The sequence below is a fragment of the Mobula birostris genome, chromosome 4 (genome assembly GCF_030028105.1).
Source record: "Mobula birostris isolate sMobBir1 chromosome 4, sMobBir1.hap1, whole genome shotgun sequence".
Lineage (NCBI taxonomy): Eukaryota > Metazoa > Chordata > Chondrichthyes > Myliobatiformes > Myliobatidae > Mobula > Mobula birostris.
Window position 1 is genome coordinate 205,133,818 of NC_092373.1, and position 18,094 is coordinate 205,151,911.

The 18,094-nt window shown below is 51.4% G+C and overlaps 1 protein-coding gene across 2 annotated transcripts in view; it reads left to right on the forward strand.

Annotated features, from left to right (window-relative positions):
* LOC140196892 (heat shock 70 kDa protein 12B-like) overlaps positions 1–18,094 on the forward strand; it is a 49,856-nt gene that overhangs the window by 22,886 nt on the left and 8,876 nt on the right. The window contains exons 6-10 of one of the 2 annotated variants that reach the window (XM_072256799.1): positions 498–602; positions 3,396–3,512; positions 6,027–6,186; positions 7,335–7,421; positions 12,218–12,322. In XM_072256799.1, coding sequence (XP_072112900.1) covers positions 498–602; positions 3,396–3,512; positions 6,027–6,186; positions 7,335–7,421; positions 12,218–12,322 — 574 coding nt within the window. The remainder of the gene's footprint in view (positions 1–497; positions 603–3,395; positions 3,513–6,026; positions 6,187–7,334; positions 7,422–12,217; positions 12,323–18,094) is intronic. The other variant, XM_072256800.1, reaches the window with a different exon arrangement.

Below are 18,094 nucleotides of genomic sequence, written 5' to 3' on the forward strand. Positions count from 1 at the left end.
AGCTTCACTCTGTGTCTGACCCCGGCAGTGGGTAATGGGACATTGTAGAGGGAGCTTCATCTGTGTCTCACTCTGGAAGTGTGTAATGGGACAGTGTGGAGCGAGCTTCACTCTGTGTCTGACCCTGGGAGTGTGTGATGGGACGGTGTGGAGAATGTTTCACTCTGTGTCTGGCCCCAGGAGTGTGTGATGGGACAGTGTAGAGGGAGCTTCACTCTGTGTCTGACCCTGGGGGTGTGTGATGGGACAGTGTAGAGGGTGTTTCACTCTGTGTCTGACCCCGGGAGTGTGTGAAGGGACAGTGTAGAGGGAGCTTCACTCTGTGTCTGACCCCGGGAGTGTGTGATGGGACAGTGTGGAGGGAGCTTCACTCTGCGTGTGACCTCGGGGGTGTGTGAAGGGAGCTTCACTCTGTGTATGACCTCGGGAGTGTGTGATGGGACAGGACTGGCAAGGTTTTCAGTAACCCATGGTGCTGATTGTGTTCGGTGTCTCAGGACCTTACCTTGGAGACAGAGCTGGAGGCTGTAAACGGCAAGACGATGAAAGCTCTACACGTGTTTGCTCACGCACTGAGATTTTTCCGGACTCGGGCCCTGAAGGTAAGGCACCCGCTGGAGGAGCTCAGCAGGTCAGGAGGGAGATGAACAGTTGATGTATTGGGCCAAGATCAAGACTTGGCTTGAAATGCCGACTGGTTATTCCCCTCCATAGCTGCTGCCTGAGCTGCTGAGTTCCTCCAGCATTTTGTGTGTGTTACTCAGGAATTCCAGCATCTGCAGAATCTCTTGCATTTTTGAGTGTTCTGTCCGGTTTTGGTAAAGTGTGGTTAAGCTGGGCGTGGAAAGAGGGCGATAAACATTTACCAGAACATTGCCAGGACTCGAGTTCCAGGGAGTGGTTGGGACTTTTTTCTTTGGAGCGTAGAAGAGGGGTAACCTTACTGAGGTATTGAAACCATGAGGGGCATTGGTAGGGCAAGTGAACACATTCTTTTCCCCAGGGTTGAGGCCGAAAAGAAAGAGTGCAGAAGCCAGAACGAAAGGGAAGTGGTGAGAGGTATTCTCCAAAGGTCAGACATTCTTTAGGGTCGGGGGGACGATATCCCACCCTGGGGAGGGTCGTCTCACTGCTCCTGCTCCTGAGCAGTGTTTGTGGGGGTGGGGGGAGTAAACATAGTGCAGGACATGGGACAGTGCTGGAGCAAGAAACCTGGGTCTGCAAATGTGAGGGAAACACCGAGACCGTGGGTGTGGTGGACAGCAAGGAAGGTTATCAAAGCTTGCAGTGAGATCTGGAGTAGATGGAGTTTAAGACCACAAGACATGCTGTAGGAACGGTCTGGCCATTGAGTCTGCTCCAACATTCCATCGTGACTGATCATTATCCAGTTCAACCCCATTCTCCTCTCTCCCCATAACCTTTGAAGCCCTGACAAATCAAGAACCTATCAACCTATTTAAATATACCAAATGGCTTGGCCTCCACAGCCGCCTGTGGCCATGAGTTCCACAGATCCACTACCCTCTGATTAAAGAAATTCCTCCTCATAAATTTCATGCTGCCAAGTGTAAGGGGGGACACTTTGAGAGGACAAACCAGAGTGGGTCTTGATGAGCAATAGGACACTGAGGATTGTGGTAGAATAGAGGGATCTGGGAATACTGGTCCATAATTCCTTGAAAATAGCGTCACAGGTAGATAGGGTCGTAAAGAAAGCTTTTGGCAGATTGGCCTTCATAAATCAGAGAAAATTTACAAGGATGTTGTCGGGACTTGAGGACCTGAGTTACGAGGAGAGGTTTTAATTCCCTCGAGTGGATAAGATCGAGGGGAGATCTGATTGAGGTACACAAAATTCTGAGGGGAATAGATAGCTAAATGCAAGCAGGCTTTACCCACTGAGGTTGTGACTAAGCGAGAGATCATGGGTCAAGGGTGAAAGGTGAAATATTTAAGGGGAACGAGGAGGAATTTCTTCACTCAGAGCGTGGTGAGAGTGTGGAACAAGCTGCCAGTGGAAGTGGTGGATGTGGAGTCAATTACAATATTTATGAGAAGTTTGAGTAAATACATCAATGGGAGGATGTGATCCATGGTAAGGGAGTGTGGGAGAGGAGAGTCTGTGATCCAGGGTGTGGGAGAAGGGAGTCTGTGATCCAGGGTGTGGGAGGGGGGAGTCTGTGGTCCAGGGTGTGGGAGAGGAGAGTCTGTGGTCCAGGGTGTGGGAGAAGGGAGTCTGTAGTCCAGGGTGTGGGAGAGGAGAGTTTGTGGTCCAGGGTGTGGGAGGGGGGAGTCTGTAGTCCAGGGTGTGGGAGAGGAGAGTTTGTGGTCCAGGGTGTGGGAGGGGGGAGTCTGTAGTCCAGGGTGTGGGAGAGGAGAGTTTGTGGTCCAGGGTGTGGGAGAAGGGAGTCTGTGATCGAGGGTCGGGGAGAGGAGAGTCTGTGATCCAGGGTGTGGGAGGGGGGAGTCTGTGATCGAGGGTCGGGGAGAGGAGAGTCTGTGATCCAGGGTGTGGGAGGGGGGAGTCTGCGGTCCAGGGTTGGGTAGGGGTGAGGGAAAGGGATGTCTGTGGTTGAGTGTGGTGGTTTGGAGGGGTATCTGTGATCCAGAGTGATCTGGGGGTGAGGGAGAGGGGTGTCTGTAATCCAGGGTGTGGGAGAGGAGAGTCTGTGGTCCAGGGTGTGGGAGAAGGGAGTCTGTGATCGAGGGTCGGGGAGAGGAGAGTCTGTGATCCAGGGTGTGGGAGGGGGGAGTCTGTAGTCCAGGGTGTGGGAGAGGAGAGTTTGTGGTCCAGGGTGTGGGAGAAGGGAGTCTGTGATCGAGGGTCGGGGAGAGGAGAGTCTGTGATCCAGGGTGTGGGAGGGGGGAGTCTGCAGTCCAGGGTTGGGTAGGGGGGAGTCTGCGGTCCAGGGTGTGGGAGGGGGGAGTCTGCGGTCCAGGGTTGGGGAGGGGTGAGGGAAAGGGATGTCTGTGGTTGGGTGTGGTGGTTTGGAGGGGTATCTGTGATCCAGAGTGATCTGGGGGTGAGGGAGAGGGGTGTCTGTAATCCAGGGTGGGGGAGAGGGGAGTCTGTGGTCCAGGATGTGGGAGAGGGGTGACTGTAATCCAGGGTGGGGTGGGGGTGAGGGAGAGGGATATCTGTGGTCAAGGGTGGGGTTTTGGAAGGGTATCTGTGATCCAGGGTGATTTGGGGGTGAGGGAGAGGGGAGGCTGTGGTCAAGGTGGGAAGTTTGGGGAAGGGGGTGGTGTCTGTGGTCCAGGGTTGGGTGGGTTGAGGGAGAGGGGTGGCTTTGGTCGAATGTGGGGGCTTAGAGGGGTGTCTGTGGTCCGGTGTTGTGTCTGAGGCCACAGCCTGTGGCTCTGCTGATATGCCTGGTGTCTGTCCATTGCAGGAGCTGTCTGAGCACTTGTGCCGGGAGCCGGAGGAAGGAGAAGTCCGCTGGGTGGTCACTGTACCGGCCATCTGGAAGCAGCCGGCCAGACAGTTCATGAGGGAAGCTGCCTACTTGGTGAGCAGGCCCATCGGTGACTGGGACCCAGCCTCACCCCGTGACATGGGCACCGTGAGGCATCGCTAACTGGGACAGCAACACAGTACAGGCTCTACAGCCCACAATGTTCTGCCAACCCTCTAACCTACTCTGAGATCAACCTAACACTTCCCTCACACATAACCCTCCATTTTTCGATCATCCATGTGCCTATCTAAGAGTTTTTTTAAATATCCCTAATGTATCTGCCTCTACCACCACCCCTGACAGCACATTCCACACACCCAACACTCACTGTGTAAAGAAACTACCTCTGACATCCCTCCTATACTTTCCTCCAAACACACAAAAATTATGGCCCCTTGTATTATCCACTTCCGCCCTGGGACTATGTCTCTGACTGTCCACTCAATCTACGCCTCTTATCATCTTGTACACCTCTATCCAGTCACCTCTCATCCTCCTTCGCTCCAAAGAGAAAAGCCCTCGCTTGCTCCACCTTTCCTCATAATCCAGGCAGCATCCTGGTAAATCTCCTCTGCACCCTCTCCAAAGTTTCCTCATCCTTCCTATAGTGAGGCGACCAGAACTGAACGCTATACTCCAAGTGCGGTCTAACCAGCTTTTTCTAGAGCTACAACATTACTGTGCCTCATGGCTTTTGAACTCAATCCCTCACTAATGAAGGCCAACACTCCAAAACACCTTCTTAATCACCCTATCAACCTGAGGGAGGGGGATGGGAGAGGACGGATTCCTACTGCGGTGGAGGTTGAGGGGGGACGTGATAGATGTTGGAAGTTCAGTGTAAAGTTATCGAGTACATACATGTTACTATGTACAGCCTCGACTCTCACCTTTTGCAGGCATTTTCAGGAAAAAGGATAAACGATAAATTATATATAAAACTATACATAAGTAGTCAAACAACCAAATTGCAAAAGCAGTAAGATTATGAGAGCAAACAACAGGAATTCTGCAGATGCTGGAAATTCAAGCAACACACATGAAAGTTGCTGGTGAACGCAGCAGGCCAGGCAGCATCTGTAGGAAGAGGTGCAGTCGACGTTTCAGGCCGAGACCCTTCGTCAGGACTAACGAAGGGTCTCGGCCTGAAACGTCGACTGTACCTCTTCCTAGAGATGCTGCCTGGCCTGCTGCACTCACCAGCAACTTTTATGTAAGATTATGAGAGGCATAGATAGGGTAAATGGGTTTTTATTCCCAGGGTTGAAATGTTTAATACCAGAGGGCATGCATTTAAGGTGAGGGGGGGTAATTTCAAAGGAGGTGTGAGGGGCAAGTTTTTTACACAGAGAGTGGCGGGAGCCTGGAACGCTGGTGGAGGCAGACCGCATGCCAACGTTTAAAAGTCTGTTGGACAGATGCAGGGAACTGAGGGATATGTAAAATGTACAGGCTGATATCAGAATCAAAATCAAGTTTAATATCACCGGCATCTGTGGTGAAATTTGTTGTTTTGCCGCAGCAGTACAATGCAATACATAACAAAAACTATAAATAAGAAATATATATATAATTAAATTAAGTAAATAGAGCAAATAAAGCAGAAAAGAATGAAAATAGTGAAGTAGTTCTTTGGCCATTGTCTGTTGAAGAAATGTGATGGTGCTGGGGAAAAAGCTGTTCCTCGGTTGAAAGTAATATTGTGATCACTGAGGGCCTGTTCCTGTGCTGTACTGTTGGACTTCTCAATCCACAGAGATTCTCCGGCGCTCCCTGTGTGGAGTTTGCACACTCACCCCATGACCAGGGGGTGCTTCTCAGTGTGGTCTGGTTTCCTCTCACATTCCAGCCTCGGCCACTGTAAATTATCCCTCGTGTGTAGGAGCGGGATAGGATGTGAGACGGGTGGATGGGAACAGGGTATAGGATTGCTCCAAGACTAGATGGGCTGAATGGCCATCTGTGAGCTTGAGGTGGAAGCTGTCCTGGTATTCGTCACACATTCAGAAAATGAACAGGCAGCAATGGCAATGTTGTGGCCTAATTCAATGTGTCTCCTCGCTCACCCTCTCTCCCTCCTATCCTCCCACTTCCTCCTCACTCCCCTCATGAAAACCTTCCTTCTCCTTCCTACCTCCTTCTCACTCCCCTATGTTCCGCTTCTCTTTCCCTCCCTCCATCATCTCCCCCTCTCCCCATCACCCCCCGTCACTGCCTCTCCCTCCTCCCTTCCTACCCATGCTCACCTTTCCCTCTTCCCACTCTTCTCTTCCTCCATCCACCTGTATCTCCCCCTCCCCTCCAACTGTCTGTCTCGTCATGCATCTCTCCCTCCCCTCCATTCTCCTTCCCCCCTCCCTCCTCCACTCCTACTGCCCTCACTCTACCTCCTCTCACCCCCGCCCACCTCCCCTTTCCCCTTTAACCCTCTCCCCTCTCCCCCTCACCCACCTACCCTTACCCTCTCCCCTCTAACTCTCTCCGTCTGCACACTGCCCCTCCTCATCCACCCTCCCCCTCCCTCCTGTCCTCTCCCTCCCCACCCCCTCAACCACCTGGTTACAGGCCGACCTCACATCCCCCGACCACCCAGAGCGGCTGCTGCTGGTGTTGGAGCCCGAGGCCGCCTCCATCTACTGCCGGAGACTGCGGCCCAACCAGCTGACAAACCTGAGTGCCAGCCCACGGACGCCAGAGCCCAGCCTCAACTCCAGCTTCAGGCAAGGTCTGTTCCCCAAGCTGCACACAGTCCATCCCTGTGCAGGGACAGTGTGGGGGGATTTCTGACCCATCCCTGTGCAGGGACAGTGTGGGGGGATCCTCTCCCATCCCAGTGCAGGGACAGTGTGGGGGGATTTCTGACCCATCCCTGTGCAGGGACAGTGTGGGGGGATCCTCTCCCATCTCAGTGCAGGGACAGTGTGGGGGGATTTCTGACCCATCCCAGTGCAGGGACAGTGTGGGGGGATTTCTGACCCATCCCAGTGTAGAGACAGTGTGAGGAGAGTCCTGTCCCATCTGAGTGCAGGGACAGTGTGGAGGGATCCTGTCCCATCCCAGTGCAGGGACAGTGTGGGGGGGTGGGGAAGAGTCCTGTCCCATCCTAGTGCAGGGACAGTGTGGGGGGGAGCCTTGTCCCATCCCCGTGAAGGGACAGTGTGGGGGGATTCCTGACCCATCCCAGTGTACAGACAGTGTGGGGGGAGGAGTCCTGTCCCATCCCAGTGCAGGGACAGTGTGTGTGTGGGGGGAGTCCTGTCCTATCCCAGTGCAGGGACAGTGTGGTGCGGGGGGAGTCCTGTCCCATCCCAGTGCAGGGACAGTGTGGAGGGATCCTGCCCCATCCCAGTGTAGGGACAGTGTGGAGGGATCCTGCCCCGTCCCAGTGTAGAGACAGTGGGGGGGGGGGAGTCCTGTCCCATCCCAGTGTAGAGACAGTGTAGAGGGATCCTGTCCCATCCCAGTGCAGGGACAGTGTGTGGGGGGGGAGAGAGTCCTGTCCCATCCCAGTGCAGAGACAGTGTGGAGAGATCCTGCCCCATCCCAGTGTAGGGACAGTGTGGGGGAATCCTGTCCTATCCCAGTGCAGGGACAGTATGGGGGGGGGGAGTCCTGTCCCACCCCAGTGTAGGGACAGTGTGGGGGCGGGGGGGAAGAATCCTGTCCCATCCCGGTGTAGGGACAGTGTGGGGGAATCCTGTCCTATCCCAGTGCAGGGACAGTGTGGGGGGGGGAGTCCTGTCCCATCCCAGTGCAGGGACAGTGTGGAGCGATCCTGTCCCATCCCCGTGTAGAGACAGTGTGGAGTAGTTTATTTATCTCTCTGTTGGACCCAGTTCCTGGTACTTTGTGATCCGAGATTTATTTTTCCAGCTCGGGAGCAGCTGCGACGATTCCGGAACAGTCGGATCTTCCTGTTAGAGAGCGGCGTGGGAGAACTGTGGGCAGGAATGGAGTCAGGTATGCTGAGTGGCCCCTCTCATTCGGTGGAGACCCCGTTTCCCCTTGCCGATTGGTACCAACAACCGGGGTCGACTCCTTGTTAGGTCCCGGGCCCCCGCTCCTGGGGTGATCGTTCTTATTCCTTTTACGAAGAGGTGCAACACGGTAACAGGCCCTTCTGGCCCAACAAGCCTACACCTCCCAATTACACCCACGTGACCAATTAACCCGTACACCTTTGGACTGCAGGAGGAAACCCGAGCACCCAGAGGAAACCCACGCAGTGGTGGGGAGAGCATACACACAGCGACAGGAGTTGAACCCGGGCCGCTGGCGCTCTAGAGCACAACGCTAACCCATGCGTTACCATACGCTGTCGGCCGTGAAAGGGAGGGAGGCTGGGCTAACACAGGTTCCAAACTCTCAGGGACGCTGGGGGAGTGACAGCAGCAGGTCCTGTAGTCCCCTCCTCCTGTGCTCTGTCCTGCTTCCCCTGTCTCTCTCCCTCTTTATTTCTGGGACGTTTGCATCGCTGACAGGGCCAGCATTTATCGCACATCCCTAACTGCCCCTCAGGAAACCCTCAAACTGATAGGGTGCTGTTGGGGATGGAATCTCACTGATGCCGAAGGGACAGAGATATATTCCCCAAGTGTGGAAGAACAAGATATATATTCCCCAAGTGTGGAAGAACAAGATATATATTCCCCAAGTGTGGAAGTTAACGGTGTGGAAGAACAAAGAGCCTTTGGGGTCCACATCCATAGGTCCCTCAAACTTACCACACAAGTTGGTCGGATGGTTAAGAAGGCGTTTGATGTGTTGGCTTCATTGGTCATAGATTCGATGGGCTGAATGGTCTAATTCTGCTCCTATGTCTTATGGTCTTATGGGAAGGGTTAGATTGATCCTGGAGTAGGTTAAAGGGCTGGCACAATATTGTGGGCTGAGAGTCCTGTACTGTTCTATGTTCTATCCCAACGATATAGGTTAATTAGATGCTATAAATCAACCACAACAGCGTGGGACAGCCGAAGGGCGAATTGGTCCTGGGTTTCCTTCTGAGATATTGACATGGAAGTGGGTTAAAGGGCCAGCACAGTATCGTGGGCTGAAGGGCCTGTACTGTTCTGTGCATTAGGAGGGTAGGGTTGGTCCATCTTCCTGAGCTGCTGAGGTTGCTCCCATGGTGGTGTTGGGCAGTGGGCTCCAGGGTTTGGACCCAGTGACGGTGACGGGACGGAGATGTGGCTCCAAGACTGGGTGGTGATTGAGTGGAAGGGGAACCTGCAGGCGGTGGCGTTGCCCTGCACTTGTTGCCTTCGGTAGGAAAGGTCGTGGGTTTGGGTCCGGTCCTGGTGAAACGAGTGTGGAAATGCAGATCAGTACAGCCCTTTGGCCCATCTCGCCCGTCCTGACCGAGATACCAATCTAAACTAATCCCATCTGCCTGTACATGGTCGATATCTCTCCATTCCCTGCCTGTTCACGTGCCTAAGGTCTAAATACCACTTCATCTTGTTCTATCCGCCTCCACCACCACCCCGGGCACCCACCACTGTGTGGAAAGAAAAACTTGCCCCACACATCCCATTTCAACTTTCCCCTATCTTTGCACAGCTGTGTTAGTATCTGATATTTCCACCTGAGAAACAGACTCTTGTCTCTGCCTCTCGTAATCTTATAAACCTCTATCAGATCTCCTCTCAGCCTCTGTCACTCCAGAGAAAACAACCCAAGTTTATCCAGCCTTTCGTGACAACACCTGCCCTCTAACCCAGGCAGCATCCTGGTCAACCCCTTCTGCAGCCTCTCCAAAGCCTCGACACCCTTTCTGCAATGGGGCTACCAGAACTGCTCAGACTCCAAACGCGTCCTGACCTAAGTTTTATACAGCTGCAACAAGACTTCCAGCTTTTGTATGCGCTGCCCGGACAGACAAAGGCAGATGAGGACTCGGAACTCAAGGATCTCTCTGTACACCCGTGTTCCTCAGGGTCCTGCCATAAACACATACTTTCCTGTCCCAGGACGCAACCTCTCACTCAGATTAATAGTCTGCAAACGCTGGGGTCACAGTTTCGCCACACAAGCCCATACTGACCCCTTGAGTCCACACTTTCCCAAATGCAGGTAAATCACATCCCTGAGAATTTTCTCCAGCAATTTCCCTACTCATGGTGAAAGACCAACTTCCTGCCTTGTCCCTGCTAAACAAAGGAACAATGCTGGCTTCTCTCCAGTGCTCCAGGACCTCGCCTGTGGCTAGAGCGGACACAGTCAAGGCCATTGCAATCTCCTCCCTCGCCTCCTCAGCATCCTAGGATAGATCCAATCAGTAGCCCTCAGAGGCCTTCCGTTGGTCAGGGTCGACCATAGATGCTGTGACCCAGCTGTCCAAGCCAGGAGGGTATGATATGGAGATCAAGCTGGCTTCCCCTCTCCACGCAGCTGATGAATCCAAAGGAACGGCAGAGACCGACACAGTTTAGCACCAGTGACATCACAGGGGTTGCCAGTTAGTACCCAATGCAATATAGGACTCCAGCTCTGGACTTTTCCCTGGGGTTTTACTCTCGAAGCCTTCCCCATGAGTGGGTGTAGCTGCAAGGCAGCGGAGGTTTGAGATCAGAGTTTTCTTTCTCCTAGATGAGGTGCCAACCATGGCTGACAAGCCCCATCTGCCCAAACTGACCAGTAACCCACCTTTGCCCCTTCTCCTGTCAGTAGAAATGGGTCCACTGGGCTTAGTAGCTAAGCCACACGTGAAGGCCAGAAGTTGGACAGTTGTCAGAGTCTATTTGAGATGTACAGCATTGGGAGCATTTAATAGGTAGTGGGAGCTTATCACCACTAACTCTCCCCCCGCCTTGGCAATGACAACCGTAAGGAACTTTCAGTCCCCAAAGGCTTAAAGAATATAGAACTCTACACCACAGTACAGGCCCTTCAGCCCACGATGTTTAACCTATTCTGAGATCAATCTGACCCTTCTCTCCCATTTAGCCCTCCATCTTTCTATCACCCACTGTTCTACCACAGCAGTCTCTTTGTCTCCCTTCGCCCACACCTCAGCGAATTTCGCGTTCACCATGATGCGGAACTCTTCTTCCGCCGTCTCCGTCTCCAAGCCTACTTCTTTAGCAAGGGCTCTTCCACCCCTACCGATGACCCCTTCTCCCGTCTTCAACCCTCCTCTTCTTCATGGACACCCCGCTCTGGTCGTCTGCCTGCTCTGGATCTCGTTATTGCTAACTGCCAACGGGACATCAACCGTCTCGACTTCACCGCACCTTGTCCCCATTCCAACCTCAGTCCTTCCGAACGCTCTGCTCTCCACTCCCTCCGCACTAATCCTAACCTTACTATTAAACCTGCCAATAAGGGGGGTGCTGTTGTAGTCTGGCATATGACGAAGGGTCTCGGCCCGAAACGTTGACTGTATCTCTTTCTAGAGAGGCTGCCTGGCCTGCTGCGTTCACCAGCAACTTTAATGTGTGTTACTTGAATTTCCAGCATGTGCAGAATTCCTCGTGTTTAAGTCTCTTAAATATCCTTAAAGTGTCTGCCTCTATCACCACCCCTGGTAGTGTGTTCCAGGCACCCATCACTCGCTGTGTAAAAAAAACCCTCCCTCTGACATCCCCCTACTCTTTCAAGGTCCAGTTTATTGTCATCTGACTGTACAAATATAAAACCAAATGAAAGTACGTTACTCTGGACCACAGCGCTCCCACAAACCATATATTGCACACAGCACGTAAAACAAGATAATACCGAAACTGCTAATAAAATATCGTTTGAAATGCATGTGAAGTGTGGTAGAGGTAAACAGTTTTCAGTATACAGCTTGCTCTCCTAGCGACGAGACCTTGGCAGTGGCAGGTATTCATTAGTCTCACAGCCTGACAAAGGAACCCAGTACCCGGTCCGGCAGTCCTAGTCCTAATGCTCCTGTACCTCCTTCCTGATGGTGGTGAGTCAAAGAGATTGTGGGATGGGTGGTAGGGATCCTCAACAATGCTTCAGGCCTTTTGTATACAACGTTCTCTGTTATTGACACAAATGGGGGAGTTGGGGGTGGGAAGACCCCAGTGATCTGTCAGTGGTTTTTACTGTCCTCTGTATTGTCTTGTGGTCCAATGCCTTGTGACTCCTGTATCACACAATGATGCAGCCAAACGGGACGTCAAATCACCTCCTGGAAATAGATCTTCCAATCACCTTAAAATTATGCCCTTTCTTCATGTTTTCATGACACACACACATCTCCTCCTCCCTAATACCGACCTGCCGTGGAATATGAAGGTATTCTGTCTGAGCTCCTCAACATCCACTTTCTTGGTGACGTACTCAATCGGGACCTCTCTGGCTTTGAGCAGGAGTTGCCTCCTTTGTGCTCAAGTGCAGCTACCCCCTTCCCCTTCTCTCCTCTTGCTCCAAACGTCTGTGAAATATTCTCTGAAATTTTATTCATTGATGGTGACAACAGGATCCATTCCAGCACCTGTTGTTTGAGGGTCCTACTGACTGGGCACAGTTTGTGAACAAGACAGTGTCCCATGCCTGTGTGGTAATGGACTGGAATCGCTGGCTTTAGAGGCACAGCCTAGTTTGGTTCTCGGTTTCACAGCTGTGGTGTTCCACACAAATTTCTTCCTGTTCCTCTCTCCCTCTCTATTCCCCTCTCTCCATCTCTCCCCATCCTCTTCCCTCTCTCTCCCCCATCCTCTCCCTCCCTTCTCCTGCCTCCTCTCTTTCTCTCCCCTGCCCCCTCTCTCTCCATCCTCATGGAATCCTGTTTCTGTCTCCAGGAGACCGTTACATGGTGGCAGATTGTGGTGGCGGGACCGTTGACCTCACGGTCCATGAGATCGAGCAGCCGGCAGGGACGCTGAAGGAGCTCTACAAAGCCTCAGGTGAGGACGGAGGCCGTTCCCGTGTGCAATTTGAGTCCCGGGGTGAGCGGACAAATGGAAAAGGAGCCCGGTGCCAGGAGCCCGGCACTTGGTGTCCACACGGTGATGGGTGGCAGGAGCCTTGGCTTTGGGTTGGTGTGGAGTGGGAGGCCGGTGCTAGCCATTTATTGGTAGGTGTTATTGCTACTTTCTCACTGGTCTTCCCACCCGCTGTTCGGGCGAGCTGGATCCACAATCTCAGGTGTAATGGAGGGATTGCATCCAAGCTTTCCATTGGATAGAGTGGATGTTTCCGTAGTGGAAGAATCTAGGACCAGAAGACACAGCCACAGAATAAAGAAATGTCCACTTAGAACAGAGATGAGGAGGAATTTCTTTAGGCCGAGGGTAGTGAATCTGTGGTATTCATTGCCACAGACAGCTGTGGAGGCCAAGTCTTTGGGTATATTTGAAGTGGAGATTGATAGGTTCTTGATTAGTCAGGGTGTTACAGGTTACAGGGAGAAGGCAGGAGAATGGGGTTGAGAGGGATAAAAAAAAATCAGTCACAGTGGAATGGCGGAGAAGGGACGAATGGCCTAATTATGGTCTTATGGAAGGTGGATCCATGTAAGATACCCAGAGTAGTAGTACCAGAGGCTTTCAAAGTTCTGGCTGGAGGTACTTACACGGAGCGACCCCTCCTCCTTCAGCAGCCTGCGAGCATTCATGTCACTCAAAAAGACGTCAGGGTTAGGGGGAGACGATGGCGCAGCGGGAGGTACTGCTTTTCGTCGACTCCAGAGATCTAGGTTCAATCCCGACCCTCCCCCCAACCCGCCGTGTTGATTGTGTGGAGTTTGCACATTCTCCCAGTGACCATTTTATTTATTTATTATTGAGATACCGAGCAAAGGCGGTTTTTTACACACAGGGAGGTGGGTGGGTGGAACATGCTGCCATGAGTGGTGGTGGAAGTAGATACATTAGGGACATTTAAGAGACTCTCAGTTAGGCAGGTGGATGATAGGAAAATGGAGGGCCACGTGGGAGGGAAGGGCTAGATTGATCCTGGAGTAGGTTAAAGGGTCAGCACAACATTGTGGGCTGAAGGGCTGTACTGTTCTATGTTCTATCCCAACAATATAAATCAACCACTACAGTGCAGGAGAGCCGAAGGTTGAATCGTTTCTAGGTTTCCTTCCGAGATATTGGCAATTCCCACACACACTCACTCTACCGGCTCCACTGTACTCCTCCAGCTGATTGTTTGTGTGCGTGCGTGCGTGTGTGTGTGTGTGTGTGTGTGTGTGTGTCTGGTGTGTGTGTGTGTGTGTGTGTGTGTGTGTATGTGTGTGTGTGTAAAACACTCATGTAGACAACCCTGGTTGCCCATTGTCTCAGACTGACACCTTGCTCTGCCCAGTTCCTCTGTTGCCTCTGCATGGGCCAGAGTGGAGGCACAGCACCCTCAGCCCTGCGGGTTTCCACCCCCACCATCAGGACCATTCCTCTGGTCACTCTCACATGGCCCAGAGTGGCCAGTGGTCACCACCCCCACCATCGGGACCGTCCCTCTGGTCACTGTCACATGGCCCTGAGTGGGATCGCATTGTCAACTTACTCTTGTTTCAAGATGAGCAAGCATTTTTGGTGAGGTGGACGGGGGGTTAAGTTTAAATAGGATGTGCGGGTCAGATTCTTTCATACAGAAAGTGGTGGTTGCCTGGAATGTGCCGCTGGGGAGAGGTGGAGGAGGCTGTTAGATAGGTACATGATTATGCAGAGAGTGGAGGGACGTGGACCACGTGCGGGCAGAGGTTATTAGGAGTCATTCGCATAGTTCGGTGCATCCAGGGCCAAAGGTCCTGTTCCCCTGCTGTACTGGTTTACGTTCTATGGTCTGCACAGTGGCATGGTAGCATAGTGTTAGCACAATGCTTTACAGCACAGGCGACCCGGGTTCAAATCCAACCAATGCCCGTAAGGAGTTTGTACGTTCTCTCTGTGACCACGTGGGTTTCCTCCGGGTGCTCTGGTTTCCTCCCACAGTCCAAAGACCTACCGGTTGGCAGGTTAATGAGTCATTGTAAACTGGCCTGTGATTAGGCTCAGATTATGGGTACAGAACAAGCGGGGGGTTGGGGGGGGGAAGAGCCACGATAGATGTGTGGGCTGAATGAGCTTTGCATTGGCTCTGTGCCACTCATCCGGTGACCTGGAGAGTGCCAGTCCCTTCCGAGCTGGATGGGAATTGTCTGCGGGCATGCAGGCTGCCCTTTGAGTTTGATTTCTCTGCAATCAGATGAAATCCTGCCAAGTGTTTTGTTACTGTCTTATTGAGTACAGTCGCAACCGGAAGCCTCAGCCTCTTCCTGTCGGCTGCGTCGCCACCCTCTGGTTGGTACACAGAAAGAGGCCCTTCAGCCCAACTCGCCCACACCCACCCAGCCTATCCCATTGGTCGTGTCTGGCCCATACCTCTCTCAACCTCTCCTATCCCTGTACCTATCCATGTGTCCTCTGAATTTTGTTAATTCAACGTACCTGCCTCAACCACATCCTCGGGCAGCTTGTTCCCTATAACGACAACTGTCTGAAGTTGCTCCTCATAAATCTCAAAGTTCAAGATAAATTTATTCTCAATGTATACGTTATCATATACCACTCTGAGATTCATCTTCTTGTAGGCATTCACTAAAGAATGCAACAGAACTTCTGAAAAGGCTAGACATAAACAATGACTGATAACCAATAGTCAAAACCTCTTTCCTCTCACGAACTTTAGATTCAGGATTGTTTAATGTCATTTCCAGTTCACAAGTGTAAAGGAGAACAAAATCTTTGTTACTCCAGATCCAGCGCGTCACAAAAAAAAACACACACTGAGATAAAGAACACAACAATAAAAAAACCACAATAAATATAAATCCACAAGGTGCCTGATACAGTACACATAGATTGATTGTATGTCCGTAAAGTGATGCGAGGCACAGGGGTGTCTGTAAATAAAGTGATCGACAGGAAATGATAAAGTTGTGGTGGTCGGGGGTGTGGAGGATGGGTCAGTGGGTGGAGGTGTTGATCAGCCTCACTGCTTGGGGAAAGTCAGTTTTTGGGAGTGGTGGTCCTGGCGTGGATGCTACGTAGCCTCCTCCCTGGTGGGAATGGGACAAACAGTCCATGAGCAGGGTGGGTGCCATTCATGATGTTACAGGTTTTGCACTGACATCAACTTCTTACTCGCTGTCTCAGCAATACCAGCATTTATTGCCCACCCTGAACTGCCCCTTGAGGAGGTGGGGTGAAGCTCCTTGAACCAGTACAGACCTTCTGATGAAGGTGCTTAGGTGGTGCTGTGAGGGAGGGAGTTCCTGAGCTCAGACTCAGTGATGGTGAAGGAGTGGAGATCTATTTCCACCTGTGGAAATTAACAGTGTGGAGGAACAGGGGGATCTTGGGATCCACATCCAAAGGTCCCTCGAAGTTGCTGCACAAGTTGATAGGGTGGTTAAGAAGGCCTTCATTAGTGGAGGGGTTTGGTTCAAAAGCTATGAAGTTAGTGGGTGGCAGAGCCCAATGGAGTACCTGATAAGGCTCCGAAAACCTGCGCCAACAAACTAGTGGGGGTATTCGAAGACATTTTCATTCTCTTACTGCTCCAGTCGGAAGTTCCCACCTGCTTCAAAAGGGCAACAGTTATACCTGAAGATCAGTGTGAGCTGCCTCAACAACTATTGTCCAGTACACTCTCACCTATGCTGATGAAATGCTTTGAGAAGTTGGTCATGACTATTATCAACTCCTGCCTCAGCAAGGACCTGGACCCACTGCAGTTTGCCTATCATCACAATAGGTCTACAGCAGATATGATCTTAATGGTTTTCCGCTCAGCCTTGGATCATCTGGATAATACAAATACCTATGTCAGGATGCTGTTCATCAACTATAGCTCAGCATTTAACACCATCATTCCCACAGTCCCAATCAAAAAGCTACAGAAGCTGAGCTTCTACCTCCCTCTGCAATTGGATCCTCGACTTCCTCACTGGAAGACCACAATCTGTGCAGATTGGAAATAACATCTCCACCTCACTGACAATCACCACTGGCGCACCACAGGGGTGTGTGCTTAGCCCACTGCTCCACTCTCTCTACACCCATGACTGTGTGGCCGGGCACAGCTCAAATGCCATGATGCAACCATTGTTGGCAGAATTTCAGATGGTGACAAAAGGGCATACAGGAGTGAGATATACCAGTTAGCTGAGTGATATCACAGCTGCAACCTGGCACTCAAAGTCAGCAAGAACAAAGAGCTGATTCTGGACTTCAGGAAGGATAAGAGAAGGTAACATAAACCAGTCCTCATGGAGGGATCAGAAGTGGAGAGAGTGAGCAATTTCAAGTTCCAGGGTGTCAAGACCTAACAACCTACACAAAATGCTGGAGGAACTCAGCAGACCATGGAAAAGAGTACAGTTAACATTTCGGGCTGAAACCCTTCGGCAGGACTGGAGAAAAAAAGCTGAGGAGTAAATTTGAAAGATGGGGGGAGGGGAGAGAGAAACACCAGGCAATAGGTGAAACTTGGAGGGGTGGGATGGAGTAAAGAGCTGGGAAGTTGATTGGTGAAAGAGACAGAAGGCCTGGAAGAAAGAAAAATGGGTGGGGGGAGCACCAGAGGGAGGTGATCGGAGGGCAAGGAGATAACATGAGAGAGGGACAGGGGGATGGGAAATGGTGAAGGTGGGGGCGGGGAGTATTACTGGAAGTTTGAGAAATCAATGTTGTCTCTGAGGACCTAACCTGGATGCAAAATATTGATGCAGCTATAAAGAAGGAAAGATAGCAGCTATATTTCATTAGGAGTTTGAGGATATTTGGTTTGTCAGCTAAAACACTCGAAAACTTCTACAAGCGTACCATGGAGAACATTCTGACAGACTGCATCCCCGTTTAGTCTGGGGGAAGGCTACAGCAAAAGATCAAAATAGGTTGCAGAAACTTGTAAAACTAGTCAGCTCCATCATGAGTACCGACCTCCATAAGATCCAAGACGTCTTCAAGGAGCGAATGCATTAGGAAGGTGGCGTCCATCATTAAGGCTCCCCACCACCCAGGACGTGCCCTCTCCACACTGTTACCATGGAGACGGTACTTAGCAATTAGCAACTCAGGAACACCTTTTTCCCATCTGCCATCCAATTTCTAAATGGACACTGAACCCGTGAGCACTACCTCACTACTTTTTTATTTCTGTTTATTTTTGCACCACTTATTTTAGCATAAATATTTAATAGACATATATATGCTTAATGTAACTCAGTTTTCCCCTGTATTTACTTATCAGGTATTTCATGCTGCCATAAAGTTAATAAATTTCACAATATATGCTGGCAATATTAAACCTGATTTTGATTCTGATCTATGTTCTCTAGTTTTAAGTTCCCATTGCCGGGGGTGGGGGGGGAACTTACCCTCCCTGTGCCCCTCATGATTTTATACACCTCTATAAGATCAATCCTCATTCTCCTACACTCCAAAGTCATAACTCTCCCTATAATTCAGGCCCTCATGTCCAGAGAGCACTCAGAACCAGTCAGAATGCTCTCCAGCATTCCACTGTAGGAACCTGCTAGTCTTCTCTGACAGCATGCGTGAGGAGAAGGTGGGAGAACGGTGCTGCCACATTTGGAGTATTGTGAGCAGTTTTAGGCCCCATTTTCGAGAAAAGATATTCCGGCATAGAAGAGTCTGGAGGAGGTTCACGGGAATGAAAGGCTTTAACCT